The following is a 13,251-nucleotide window of genomic DNA, read 5'->3' on the forward strand; positions in this document are numbered from 1 at the left end:
ATGATCCTCCATGCTAGAACAGTCCTGCCTGGGGGACTGCTCAGTACCATCTGGGCAGGTCCTGAAGGTGCCAAGCCCACTCTGTTCCTCACCAGCTGTACCAGGCCCTTACCCCTGATGTTGCCTGTGATGGAAGGATGATGACAGGGAGGTAGCTGTGCTAGTACTTTCTGCTAGAGTTGATATGTTTTCTGCTCCTTGGAAAGGTGGGGACAGGTGGAGAGCCAGTGTTCTCAGGATATCATCTACTCTGGGTGGTGCACAGTGTGCAATTGCAATGAAAGATGCAGAGGTTGGATGAGGACCCATTCAGCAGAAAGAAAGAGACCCAAGGACCTCTTGGAGCCCATCAAGGACCAGACTCTCTACCTTTGTGTCCAAGGCTTGGACCCTCATGTGGTGATACTGAGTTCCCATCTGGTCTGTAAGGTGGAGGTCTCCCACACTGGCTATCTGGGCCTCTGCTGTGAACTGTCTTCTCCTCACAAGCTTCCACGGTGCACAGAGGGGCCTAGTCTTCAGTGAAGTCCGGAGGAAATGAGAGCTTCAGAGTGTGAGCCCAGTCCTCACACCTAGGGATGCTGGGTGCTTCCTTGACCAAGTAATGAACTGACATGTTGACAGCAGGAGGAGGCAAACAAAAGAAGGCACTACCAGACAGCTGTGATGGCTGAGAGATACTGCCCCTGTGGTGTGGGGCTCAGGGTTCCAAGGTGGCAATTAAAACCGGGCCAAAGGAAGATGTCAGGATTGAGTCTCAGATGGGGTCACTCCCGTTAGAGACTCAGGGCCCAGACCTGTGTGGCTGTAACCTTGCTGGGGCCTCTTACTCACTGGTGGGGGACCCTGTTTGCACAGGCATTCACCTTTGGCCTAGAAGTGTCTGTCTGTTCAAGTCTCAGCCTCTTGGGCCTCATTGGCCAGAAAGAAGCCTGGGCTGCTCCTGACCTGGAATGGCACTGCCTGCCAGAGAAGCCCACACCAGGCTACACTAACCCTGCATCCAGCCTGGACTGGACTTGCCCTGGACAAGACAGTTCTGGTGTTTGTTCTCATCTCACAGTTGTTACAGCCCAAGTACCAGGGGCCTAAAAGGGAGGAGGCTTCACCTGCCAGCCCCAGCGGGAGACACGACCTGAAGCCCACTGTGGTCACAAGGATCAAGCGACCTACCACCTGACCACCTGTCACCTGGAGGCTATGTGCCCAGCTAACAAGAAAGAAAAGCCATTTCCTGCTTCCAAAATGTGGAGAACATGCTGGTCACCATAGCACTTCCATGAAAGGACATACAGACAGGGGGTGCCATGAGTATTCCAGGAGTGGATACAACAGGGGCTCTGAGTGTACCCTTACCTGCCTTCTGGGGTGACCTGGAAGCACTGCCAGTGGTGATCCTGAGGGTACAGTGATGCCCCACCCCTCAGCAGGCAGAAGCCCTGGACTCACCAGGCTCTCGGCTTCGGGCTCTGGGTGCCCACCAGCCTTTTGTCTCCCCAGATCCCTCACATAGTTGTAGACGTCAGCCCCAAAGCAGTCAGCCTCATAGAAGGCACTGGACCAGCCAGGGCTGCAGCTCTGGAACTCAGCTGGGCCCAGAGACACTGCCTGGCTGCCCTCATTGGGCCTGGCCAGCTGGGCCACAGTATCTGTGTCTGAGGTCTTGCCAACTGGCTCCAGGCCTGGGCCTTGTCCATCTTCTCTTGCTTCAGGCTTCTGGTCTCGTGCAGCTTTTATTGACTTCTGAGGTCGAAATCCCACCTCCAGGTTTCCCTCTGAGAGTGTGTCAGAGTCTATGTCTGACAGTATGGTGGGTGAGCAGGGGCCTCCACTGCCCCATGGTGCAGCTGGTTTTTCTTTGCCTTTAAAGAAAGAGATGAAGATGAAGGTCAACTCTTCTTCCCATAGAGGGAGGCCCAGATGCTTTCCCCAAGACCCCCCACCACAGTGGTCAAGCTGGGCAGAGCTCGGGGGCTAGTTTCTAGGAACTCAGAGTGGCTTTTGAAGAGATAGTTACAACCAGGGGCAATGCCCTCCCTTGACCAGATTCCCTCTAGACACTTGTATGGTTTTTCTTTTCTATTCTTTCTTTTTCTTTCTTTCTTTCTTTCTTTTTTTTTTTGAGACAAGGTCTTGCTCTGTAATTCAGGCTGGCCTTGAACTCACTGTGTAGCCCAGGCTGGGCTCAAACTCACAGCAACCCTCCTGCCTTAACCTTCTGAGTGTGGGTATTACAGGCATGTGCCATCACTCCCGATGACTTGTATGGTTTTCAAACTCCTTATGGGACCTGAACCCTGCCCCTGTCTCCGGTTCCTGTGTCTGTCTTGTCCAGGCCCACCAGTTCTTCTAGAGCGTTAAAGTCAAGCCCAGCTCTAGTGTTTCACAAACCTTTCAGGATACTCTGGCCTCTGTTACCTCTGGAAGCTTCTGCCTGTGCTGGTGGTCTCCTGGTTCCCCTATCTGTGAGCAGGTAGACTTCAAGCCCAGGGGTCTGCTCACTTGTTCCCTGATTTGCTTAAATAGGGATGAAGCCATCACCAAATCCCCATTACTGGCCAGTGGACAGATTTGGGTGATCAGTCACCCCACTTGCTTGGCTAGCCTGCCTTGATTTCTTCAGCCTAGATTTTGGGAAATTATAGTTTTCAATGGATCTGGGAATCCTGGGCTAATAATCTGAGAAATCCAGGTGAGAGTGCTTAAATGACTCATAGGAAGCCAGCACTGTGTTGGAAGCTGCTGAAGGAGGGGAAGGAAGGGGACACCGCAGCCCCTGCCCCAAGGCCCAGGCTCCTAGGGTGTCCCCTAGAGCAAGGCTGTCCTTGATGCTGAAGTCCTTCCTGTAACTAGCCACAACAGGAGGGATTGGAGGACCCCAATGAGGACAGCTGTAGCTTCTGTCTCCTGTGGTGTGGGCTGCTTCTCTTACCCAGTCCGTGCAATGAGGGTCTTTTGCTGGATGTTGCACAGCTGCCTGGTGAACTCTGGAGCTGAGACCCTGTGTCCTCAGAAGTGCTGACAATCAGAATGACTGGTCAGACCCCCTCCACTCCTTTCCCACTGGACGAGGCCTTGGGCCTGTGCAGAAAAGCCCCCAGCTGGCAAACACTGGTGGGGAATGAGGCCTCACAGATAGTGGGGCACTGGCTCCATAGAGCCTTGCTGGGTGGAATCCAGGTGTAGTTCAGGCCACCCTCTCACAGCCATGGAAATGCATGTTTTGTTGGGGGCTGAGGTGGCCACATTTGTTAAGCAACTGCTTTTACTCCTCATGTAGGCAGGAGGATGTCAGAAAGCATGCTCCCCCCGCCCGTGCCCCAATAGCAGACACACAGTAACAAATGTCACACCCATGATGCTGTGTAGGTGCTGTAGAAGGGTGTAGGTGCAGGGTGTGGGAGTGAGGCACTGAGAAAGAGCTTAGGTGGAGGAAGTCTCTGAAGGGACAGCACACATGGGTGTTGGGGTCCTGGCCTGCCACAGGGCCTGGGAAGGGAAGCCTGGGTCCTGGGGTCACCTACCTCTCAATGGGAGAAGATGGTCCATTGACCACTTTGAAGAGATTCTGTAGCAGCTGTTCATTCCAGTACAGGTCACAGAACTTTTCAGAGATGGCACCACAGAAAGTGGCGAAGGTGAGGTCTTTCAAGGCGTAAATATATTCCCCTAGTTTTTCAAAGTGACAGAGCAAGTTAGGATGTGGTACCCTACTCTCGGTAACGGAGGAGATGGTCTCAGGGGGAGTTGGGCTTGGGTGAATCCCAGACACTTCCCAATTGAGGATCCTGGGCACCAGCAGTTTGAGCTGCCCTCACTGCCCTGCTGGCCCCCAGCCCCTGTGCTACCCTTTATCCAGAGTCCCCTCTGCTGTCCCGTGGTCTGTGTCTATACCCTTGGCCTCTCCCTGGTCCTCCCAGGGCTTGTTTTGGTCCCTGTAGCCCCCATACCCATAATTAGAGCCTCCAGCCCGTTGTCTAGGTAGCCATCGAAGGCAAACTCCTCCTGGATGAGGCGCATGGCCTCCTGCAGGGAGGGGCAGGCTGTCTTCTTCGGGGGGGAAGAGGTGTCCACACTGGGTGGACACAGTTTGCGGTCTGTTGGCCAAGGCCTCTCGGGGTGATTAGCTGGGCTCCTGGGACTGTCTGGACTCACTGCAGCCAATGTGGGTTCCCGTGCTACTGGCCGGGGGCCTTCAGTCTCGGCAGCCTTGTTCCTGGGTGGCTTGCACGGGTGGCTTGCATGTATGGGTGAGGTGGGCCTTGGAGGCAGAGTGGCTCCAGGTGGAATCTGCCCATCTGGCCCTTGCTCAGGAGGCAGTGCTGGTGCCTTTTGGGGTGGGGTGGGGGCAGGAGAGCTGGGCATTGCTGGTGTGGCCCCTTCTTGCTGGTTGGCTGGTTCGGGGCCTGGCTGGCAGGAGCACCCCTGGGCCAAGCTGTGTGGCACTGACTCCCTGACAGGTTCCAGGGCTACTCCCTGCAGCTCTGGACTGGGTGCCAGCTGGTCAGGTGCCTTCAGGCTTGTGGCCCCAGAGAGGTTCTGGGCTGCCTGCCCCCCTTCATCCTTCCCACCCAACTGGCCACTGTTCTCCTTGAGCTTCTCAGCTGACTCTGAGGAAAAAGGAAGCTGGTCCCTGTGGACAGAGAGGAAGAGAGAGCTCAGGAGGGGCCACCTGTTCTGGGGATGCTGCTAGCTGAGGTGGGGGTGGGGCACTCACCTGGCCACACCTTCATCTTGAGCAAGGATGATGGGCTTAAAGTGAGTGGCTTCAGAGGTGAAGGCTGCAGGCAGCTCCCTGGCTCCTTCATAGCAGGAAGATAGACTAGGCACAGGCCCTGGCATGGCCATGAATCTGGTGTCATTGTTGACTGGAAGGAAGCCTGGGGACAGCAGGTGGTTGGGAGGGCACGAGGGGGAAGGGGCAGTTGGGCGGCCTGCAGATGCCCTACAGTGATCCCACACTTAAGGCCCTGCTGGCTTGTCAGGACCAAGGCTGGGCACTTCATCCTTTCCTACACATCCCAAAGGAACTCCTCTGCTGGCTTGGCCCAGGGGCTAGAAGGTGGGGAGTGACCAGTGCCTGGGGAGGGCTGGAGTAAAAGGACAAGCTGGAAGACTGGCCATAGCCAGGAGGCTGGGGCTGCCGGGAGGGATCTTGTCTCTGGCCCCAAAGAGGGCTCCCTGAGGAGGTAGCCAGGTGGGATGAGAGCTGGGGGGGTAAGAATGTGGATGGAGAGGGGTTGGGAGTAGATAGAATCTGGAGTTGTCCTGAGTGGGGAGGAGGTGAGGCCAAGGATGGCCTGGGCAGGCCCATGGGTGAGCTCTGGGCCTATTGCTCTGGGCTTGGGGGTGACATAGGTTGTAAATGTCCTCAGGGCTGGACTCAGGGGGTGGGCAGTGGGGTGTAAGGTATAAGGGCTGGCAGATAGAAAGGGCTGGAGGAGTTGGGGTGTGCCCACCTGGGCTGGGCTTGGGAGCAGGTGCTGTTCGGGGTTTCAGTTCAACCACTGAGAAGGCATTTTGGAGACCGATGGTCTCTTCCTCCTGGTGAACCTGGGGTGGAAGGTCACAAATGGCTGGTCAGATGACAGTGGGGCCCAGAAATACAGTGTGGAGGCCTGCCTTGCAATGTCCAGCAACATGACAGGCCAGTCTGAGGGGCTTTCTGTGGTACAAGGGAGTCTGGCATTGAGGGGCTGTGCCCCAAGATTTGGAGCTCTTCCTTTTCAGTAGAGCTGTGGTAGGTTTCTAGAGAATGAGAAGATGGCAGAATGGAACCTCCAAGCTTGCTGTGGGGAGTTCAGCCCCCTGGGGTTGGGGGTACCTGCCTTGCCATCCTTTGAATGGCATCTGCTCCAGATCCATCCTGATCAGAGTACCCAGAAAACTGATAGGCACCTTTGTAAATCCTGCTGGCTGGCTATCTGGGAGTCACTCTGCAGGATCATCAGGAGATGGGACCTCCCACCAGGTGTACGGCACCCACACTTGGAGGGGTGGTCAGTAGCACACTCAGGTCCTCCACAAGCTCATTCTCATCAGCAGAGAAAGCTGAGAAAAGTTCTGTGAGGAGGATGGCTATTCACTCCCTCTTCCTACATTCTCTCTTAGTCTATAATACACAGGGAGACAAGCAGGTTCCTTGTCTGAGCATTGGCAACAAGAAGGAGCCCTCCATGAGCTTTGAGGTGTACCATCTTACCTTGCAGGTGGACACCCACAGGTGGGCTAGGATCTTTCTGCTATCCATGCCCCGCTGGAGGAGATAGCTCCCACAGACCTGAAAGCAGAGAGACTATCTGGGTAGGCTAGGATGGGCAGCTCAGGCATCAGCTCCTGCCTTACCAGCCCCATTTCCCCTGATGCTTTCAAGAACATAGGTGGATAGGTCACAGGGAGACCCTGGGGTCTTCTCTGCAGGGGCCCTAGCTTGGGCAACCTTGAAGAGAGTTCATTTCTAGGTGTCTGGCCTTGCAGTCCATCTGCTGCTGTGAATAAAAACTGATCAGAAGAGCCACAGCGGCTCCCCAGCTTTTGTTTTGCTGACAGGTTCTGCCATACATGCTGGAGACAAGAGAGGGATCTAGGAGAGGCTGAGGTCACAGCTCCATGGCAGAGGGGGTCAGAATCAATCTGTATGTGCATCAAAGACTCTATGCTTGCAACCTACCCAAGCCAAGAGATGAATTTGGTAGGTAATTATAGTTAGCAGCAATTTTTAACAGCTGACCCCATGCTGTCTGCTCACATGGCCAAGAAATGAAAGCCATCCCTTTCTCTGCCTAATGGTCAGAAGCCCTGGGACCGTGAGTAGGTCTCCAGTCATAATGCAGTTACCTTAATGGCCTCAGCTGCAGATGGCCGCTCCAGAGCACAGCGCCTGGCCATGTCCAGGAGGAGAGTCTTGAGCCTGCGTGGTAGGGCCAGCTTTTGGTCACGGGGGGTGCTGAACTTGGCTGCTGTCCACAGGACAGCGGCCACACAGTACACTGAGGCCTGGTTGGGGCAGAAAGAGGAGGGAAAGGTGGCAGAGGGGCCAGGGGAGCCAGGGAGGCCTAGCAAACCTGTCCCCAACTTGGCCCCCAAGAGGACAGAAAAGTGCAGCCCCACTGAGTGATAAACTGCCCAGACCCTGGGCCCACCCCAGTCAGACCCACCATGGAACCCAGGGGTATAGCTTGGAGATCTGCATATTTAACAAGTCCCCCTCCCCACATCTTCTTCATCACAGGAACTGGCCGACACCCACTCCTGGCGAGTGTGTGCTGCCCAGCAGGTAATAACTGGCCCTTAGGACAGATGTGTGCCCCCAGGTCCACATGCCTGTCAGTTGCTCCAAGTCCCACTGATGAAGGGATGTACATTGTACAGTTCAACATGCTTTTTCCTGTAAGTTCTCCCTGAAGGCTCTCCTAGTTTAACCAACTACTGCATCCACAGTAACCTATGATGAATGGATGCACCTAACAGGAATGCAGGATGATATTTTCATTGAACTCGGTAAGATCAAAACAAGATGCACACGAGAATATCACTCGTTCTGAGCAAGATCTTCGCTGAATCAGAAAATCACTGTTGAATGGACAAAGACTATTTCCTCAAACTTTGGGCAGTTCACAATGTAGCAGCTCCAGACATGACTTGCTTTTAAGTTTAGTTGATTTATGAACATATTCTCTTTCATCTTGTTAAGTCTGGCCTATCACCAAACAGTAGTTAAGCCTTGATGTGTAGTATTTCCCAATTTCCATGGTACAAATGTTCCCACATGGCCAGGTTTCAGCCATGAGGAGGCAGCAGGCTGCAATTGGTAAATCCAGACCCAGTGGACCTGGAGTCTGAGAGCACAAACACAGTCAACTGTGGCCACATAATTAGGAAACTATCAGTTTTCTGAGTCCTTATTAAACTTTAAAACTTTGAGGTACCTCTAGATTGACACACAGTTACTAGATTTTTTTTTTTTTTGGTACTGGGGATTGAACTTGGGACCTTGTGCTTGCGAGGAAGGCGCCGGAACCACTGAGCTACATCCCCAGCCCGACCCACAGTTACTAGAAATAGAGAACCCAGGTACTGTTCACCCAACTTCCTACAGCAGAGGCTTTTTGCAGGATTGCAGCTCAGTGTCACAGCCAGTACCATGGCACAGATGGTCACAGCTCAAGACACCCTCAAGGGTCCCTCCTGTACCCTTCAACAGCCTGCCTCCAACCCTTCCTGATTCCTGGTAACTACTAATCTGTTCACCATGCCTATAATTGCATCATTTCAGGAATGTTGTATAAATGTGCTACACAATACAGTGTATAACCTTTTGGGATGGGGGTTTTTTCTTTAAGTGTAATTTTCTGGAGATTCATCCAAGTTGCTGCACTGTCATTTTATCATTCCTTTTATTACTGAGTAGGATGCTATGGTTGGATATGCTGGTTTGTTTAACCATTCATTCGTTGGAGGACATCTGGGTTGTTTATAGTTTTTTATAGTTAGTTTATAGTTGTTTATAGTTTAGGCAAGGCGGTATACCTAAGGCATACCTAAGGTATGTAAGTAAGCAGCAGGCTGTTTACTATTGAAAGCTCTAAAAGGTTTGCCATCACTTGTTTAGGGCTATTATGAGTAAAGCTGCTATACTCATGCACAGGATTTTGTGCAAACATAAGTTCATTACTTTGCCTGGAAGTGCAGATTTCTGGCTTGTATAGTTTTTGCATGTTCAGCTTTCTGAGAAACTGCCTGTTTTGCAGAGTGGCTACACTATTTCACATTCCCTCCAGTGATGAAGCTTTCTGTTACTCACATCTTTGCAACATTCGGTGTCATCAGTGTTTTGGACTTTAATCATTCTAATAAGTGAGTAGTGATATCTCATTGCTTTAATTTGCAAATTTCCAATGCCATATGATGTACAGCATCTTTTACTTTGCTTATTTGCCATCTCTGCTCCTTTCTGGGGAGGTCATGCCCAGGTTTTAGTCAGGTTGGCTATCGTATTGTTGACTTCTAAGTTCTTTATCAGACAAGTGTTATACAAGCATTTTCTCCCTGTCTGTGGCCTGTCTTTTCAACCTTTGTTGATGTTGTCTTTTCATTCTCTTAACAGTGTCCATTGTTCTCTTTCTGTATTCTTTTGCCAATGCCATGCCATCTTGGTTCCTGTGGTTTTACAGTAAGTGTTAACATTGGGTATTGTCAGGCCTCCAACTTTGTTCTTCAATACTGTGCTGGCTATTCTGGTCTTTTATGTAACTTCAGAATTATCTCTGTCAATATTCTTAATTTAAAAAAATATTCTTAATTTGCTGGGACCTTGACTGGGATTGTACTTAATTTATAGATCGAGCTGGGAAGAATTGGCAATTTAACACATAGTCTTCCTATAAAAGAGCAAGGAGTGTCTCTAAATTTATTTGCCTCTTTGATTTCTCTTTTTAATACTTATGCAGAGATAAGCTTTATTTGAGCATCTACATGAAATATGGCTTAATATTATACAGGAAGTTTAATGTCAGAATCTCCTACCATAAGTAAATATTTGGATTTATTATTTAAATCTATGAAAAAGTTGTACTTCCTGGGAGGATTAAGAGATGGGAAGAGTAGATGGGCGTTTTAAGTTATTGAAATATGTTGTTCTAAATAGTAACAAAAATTATTTGAGGTAATTTACATGGTTTGATTATTTAGCCCAAATTTGAACTGTGGAATGTTGATGTACATTGTTTCTATTTTTTTTATAGTTTAAAAATTCTGCCTTTTAAGAAATTAAAAAAAATTCACTTGACATATATTTTGATTTCCTAAGAAATTTATATTTGTATTAGTATAGAATTTTGGCTAGTGTTTCAATATAAAGAAATAACTTTTAAAATAAAGTAAACTGTTTTATTCTCCATGGACAAAAAATAAAAACAAAAATTAAAAAACAAAATCTGGAAGTTTTTCCAAAGGATTCAACTTTATTAATAAAACTTGTTGCTTCCCTTTGGTCGTCTCTGAATTTAGTTGACTAACACATCATTGTTAGTACTCTGAACTCCCTGCTCATTTTCACCACACACATCTCTCAAGTCTTTAGGGTGGCACTCCCCATTTCTCTGGTAATCTCTTAAATTGTTTTCAGTGTCAATAGAAGGGCAAAGTTTTTATCTTTGCTCCATCAAAAGCAAAGCCACATCCTTCAATTTTCTTCTTTAAATGTGTGGCTGTTTGTAAACTGAACAAAAGAGGAACTTAATGTTCAGCATTTAAAAAAATTTTTTGGCAGTGTTGAGGATAGAACTCAAAACATACAAAAATATAGTATAATGCTACAACAGTAATTTCATTTTAATTTTTTTCATTAAAGAATTATTATCTTGGGCCGGGGATGTAGCTCGGTGGCACTGCACCTGCCTTGCAAGCTCAAGGTCCAGAGTTCGATCCCCAGTACAAAAAAAAAAAAAATTATTATCTCTCTAAAATTATCTCTAAAAGCATTATAAAAGCACTTTACAATCCTGGGCTAACAGGCTAATATACATCTAATGTGATTTACTACTAAGCATGAAATGTTAAATTTTATGAGTCAGAATTTCTGAATGATTTGCATTTTTTGGTAAGAACTTACTGTGAGGAACCAGAAAGATTTAAAGGTTTTTCTATTTCAGGCAGGGGTATAGCTCCATGGTAAAGCATATATTTAGCATGCACAAGGTCCTGGGTTTGATCCTTGGCACCAAAAAAAAAGAGATTTTCTATTTTAGCCTCGATTAAGTTATGAAAAACTACACATTTGTTGACAGGCACTAATGATGTGATTAATTTGGAAGGAAGAGATTTGCATGTTAGGAGTGCCCAGCCAGCCATTCCATGCAAATAGTTAAAATGCTCTCTTTCTTTCCCTTATATTTTAAATAAAAGTACAAGTTTATATATGGTTTAAAATGCACATAAAGATCTGAAATAAGAAGCAAATATCCTTCCACAACAGAGAGCAGATCTGATGCCTTCAAAATCCTTAAACAGTCATATGAGTAATTCACAAACTAAAGTTGACCGGGAGTCTTTTATCTGCAAATACTTTTCAGACCCTTGGAACTATATTGGTTGTCTCATGTCATACATCTGTTACAGAGCAAAGCCATGCAGTCTTCTCCTTCATAAAGAAAATTTCAAAGGCAACGCACTGCTCAGAGACAGCAATGTCCAGGAAGTACCTCAGATGCTAGTGGAACTTGTGGTGGCTCTAGAGAGTCCCAGGTATTACCAGAAATGCTGCAGTGGGAGCTCAGCTCCTTCCTGGATGCCCCAGATCCTCTTGGTCAGCTGCAAGCACTTGGGGGAAGAGAGTGGCTCCTCCAGCATGTAAGGAGAGGAGAGGAGAGGAGATAGGTGCCCTCAAAGAGGTGAACTGAAAATGCTCCTGCTGCCTCTTGAAGGACCAAGAATAGGGCCTGGGTTTGCCAGCTGAAGTCCACACCATGAGAGAATTTAGCATATTTCTCTTGCCACACAATAGAAGTGTCTTCCTTGGCAAGAGGTCAGTGCTCTCTCTCAGTTTTCAGGTATCTCTAAGCCAGCAATATATTCACTCAGCCTCTCTCAGTGCCTGGGATTAGGGGATTGTGCTACAGCACCCAGCTTGTTTTGTTAAATTTCTGCATAGACAATAATGTCTTGTTATTTCTTCCTTCCCAGGCTGCATTATACCTTTTATTTCTTTTCTTATCTGTTTCCCTACCTAGTACTTCTAGTATAACACTGAAAAAGAGTGGGAAGGGGCTATCTCAGCTTTGTTCCTGATCTTAGGGAGAAAGCTTTAGGTTTCTCATTTTGAAGTATAGTGTTACCTATTAGTTTCTTGTAGCTGATCTTTATCAAGTTGAGGAAATTTCCCTGTATTCCTAGTTTGCTGAAAGTTTTTCTTATGAATGGGTACTGGGTTTTGTCAAAAGCTTAGCATCTATGGATATGAACATGATTTTTCTTCTTTAGTATATTGATGTGATTTATTACATTAATTGATTTTTAACGATTGAATCAGATTTGAAAACCTGGAAAAACCAGACTTGGTCAGTTTTAAATTATGATAAAGTTCAGTTTATCAATTTGTATTGTATTTTTGTGAAAATAGTTATGGATAGTGCTTTTGATGTCATGTATAGGAACTTTGCCTAGCTCTTCATCCTGAAAAATTTCTTTGATCTTTTTCATCTGCATTGTACATATATGCTGTGTTAGATTTATATCTAAGTTTTAAATTTAAATTTTAAATTTTTGGTGGCTCTAGGGGTTGAACTCAAGGCCTTGCACATGTTAGGTAACCATTATATCCCTGAGCTATTTGACTAACCCTAGTATTTTTTGGAGTAACTGTATTGAATTAAATATTTAATTTTTATTTTAGTACATAGAAATACAATTGATTTTTGAATGCTTGTATCTTTGTGACCCTGAAAAGTTTACTTCTAAGTCCTAGGAGACTTTTTTTGGTAGAGTCCTTGGGATTTTCCATATAGACAATTATGTCATCTATGGTCTTATTTCTTCTGTCTCAGTCTTTATGCTTTTTAGTTGCTTTTGTAGCACAGTGGCTAGAACTGGAGGTATAGTGGTGATAGTGAACCTTTGCCTTGTTCTGATCTTAGGGAGAAAGCATTCAGTCTTTAAGTATGATGTTAATTGTAGGGTTATTTTTTTTATTTGTTTTGTACATTTTTTATCAGGTTGAGGAAGTTTATTCTATTTTTCTTTAGAGTTTTTTTTTTTTTTTGGTACTGGGGATCCAACTCGGGTCCTTGCGCTTGTGCAGCACGAGGTGAAACCACCGAGCTAAATCCTCAGCCCCATTTTAAGAGTTTTTTTAAAAAGTCATGAATAGATGTTGAATTTTGTCCAACACTTTTTCTACATTAATTAATATGATCATGGGACTTTTCTTTTTTAGCTAGTTAACATGTTAGACTATACTGATTTTCAAATATTGAACTATACTTGCATCCCATAAATTCCACTTTGTCATGGTGTATAATTGTTTTCATGTATAGCTAAATTCTAGTTGCATATATTTTAAGGATTTTTAGCTTCATATTCATGAGAAGTACTATATTTTTGGGTACACTTTAATTTTAAAATCAGGGTGATACTAGCTTTAACAAATTAGGAAGCATTTTTCTTTTTCTGCTTTCTTGAAAAGATTGTGTAGAACTGGTGTTAATTCTTCCTTAAACATATGGTATAATTTTGTACTGAAACCATCTGGGCCTA

The 13,251-nt window shown here is 46.8% G+C and overlaps 1 protein-coding gene across 4 annotated transcripts in view; it reads right to left on the reverse strand.

Moving 5' to 3' along the window:
* The window catches only part of Kndc1 (kinase non-catalytic C-lobe domain containing 1), a 60,877-nt gene that overhangs the window by 17,581 nt on the left and 30,045 nt on the right, over positions 1–13,251 (reverse strand). For 2 of the 4 annotated variants that reach the window (XM_021253212.2, XM_021253214.2), the window contains exons 10-17: positions 6,838–6,996; positions 6,203–6,280; positions 5,460–5,553; positions 4,718–4,880; positions 3,951–4,633; positions 3,525–3,669; positions 2,933–3,018; positions 1,357–1,862 (exon numbers count right to left, since the gene is read on the reverse strand). In XM_021253212.2, the coding sequence (XP_021108871.1) occupies positions 1,357–1,862; positions 2,933–3,018; positions 3,525–3,669; positions 3,951–4,633; positions 4,718–4,880; positions 5,460–5,553; positions 6,203–6,280; positions 6,838–6,996 (1,914 nt within the window). The remainder of the gene's footprint in view (positions 1–1,356; positions 1,863–2,932; positions 3,019–3,524; positions 3,670–3,950; positions 4,634–4,717; positions 4,881–5,459; positions 5,554–6,202; positions 6,281–6,837; positions 6,997–13,251) is intronic. The other 2 variants (XM_004838695.4, XM_021253213.2) reach the window with 2 other exon arrangements.

This window comes from Heterocephalus glaber, unplaced genomic scaffold (assembly GCF_053883595.1).
Source record: "Heterocephalus glaber isolate CG9 unplaced genomic scaffold, H.glaber_assembly_v1.0 deba00001497, whole genome shotgun sequence".
Lineage (NCBI taxonomy): Eukaryota > Metazoa > Chordata > Mammalia > Rodentia > Bathyergidae > Heterocephalus > Heterocephalus glaber.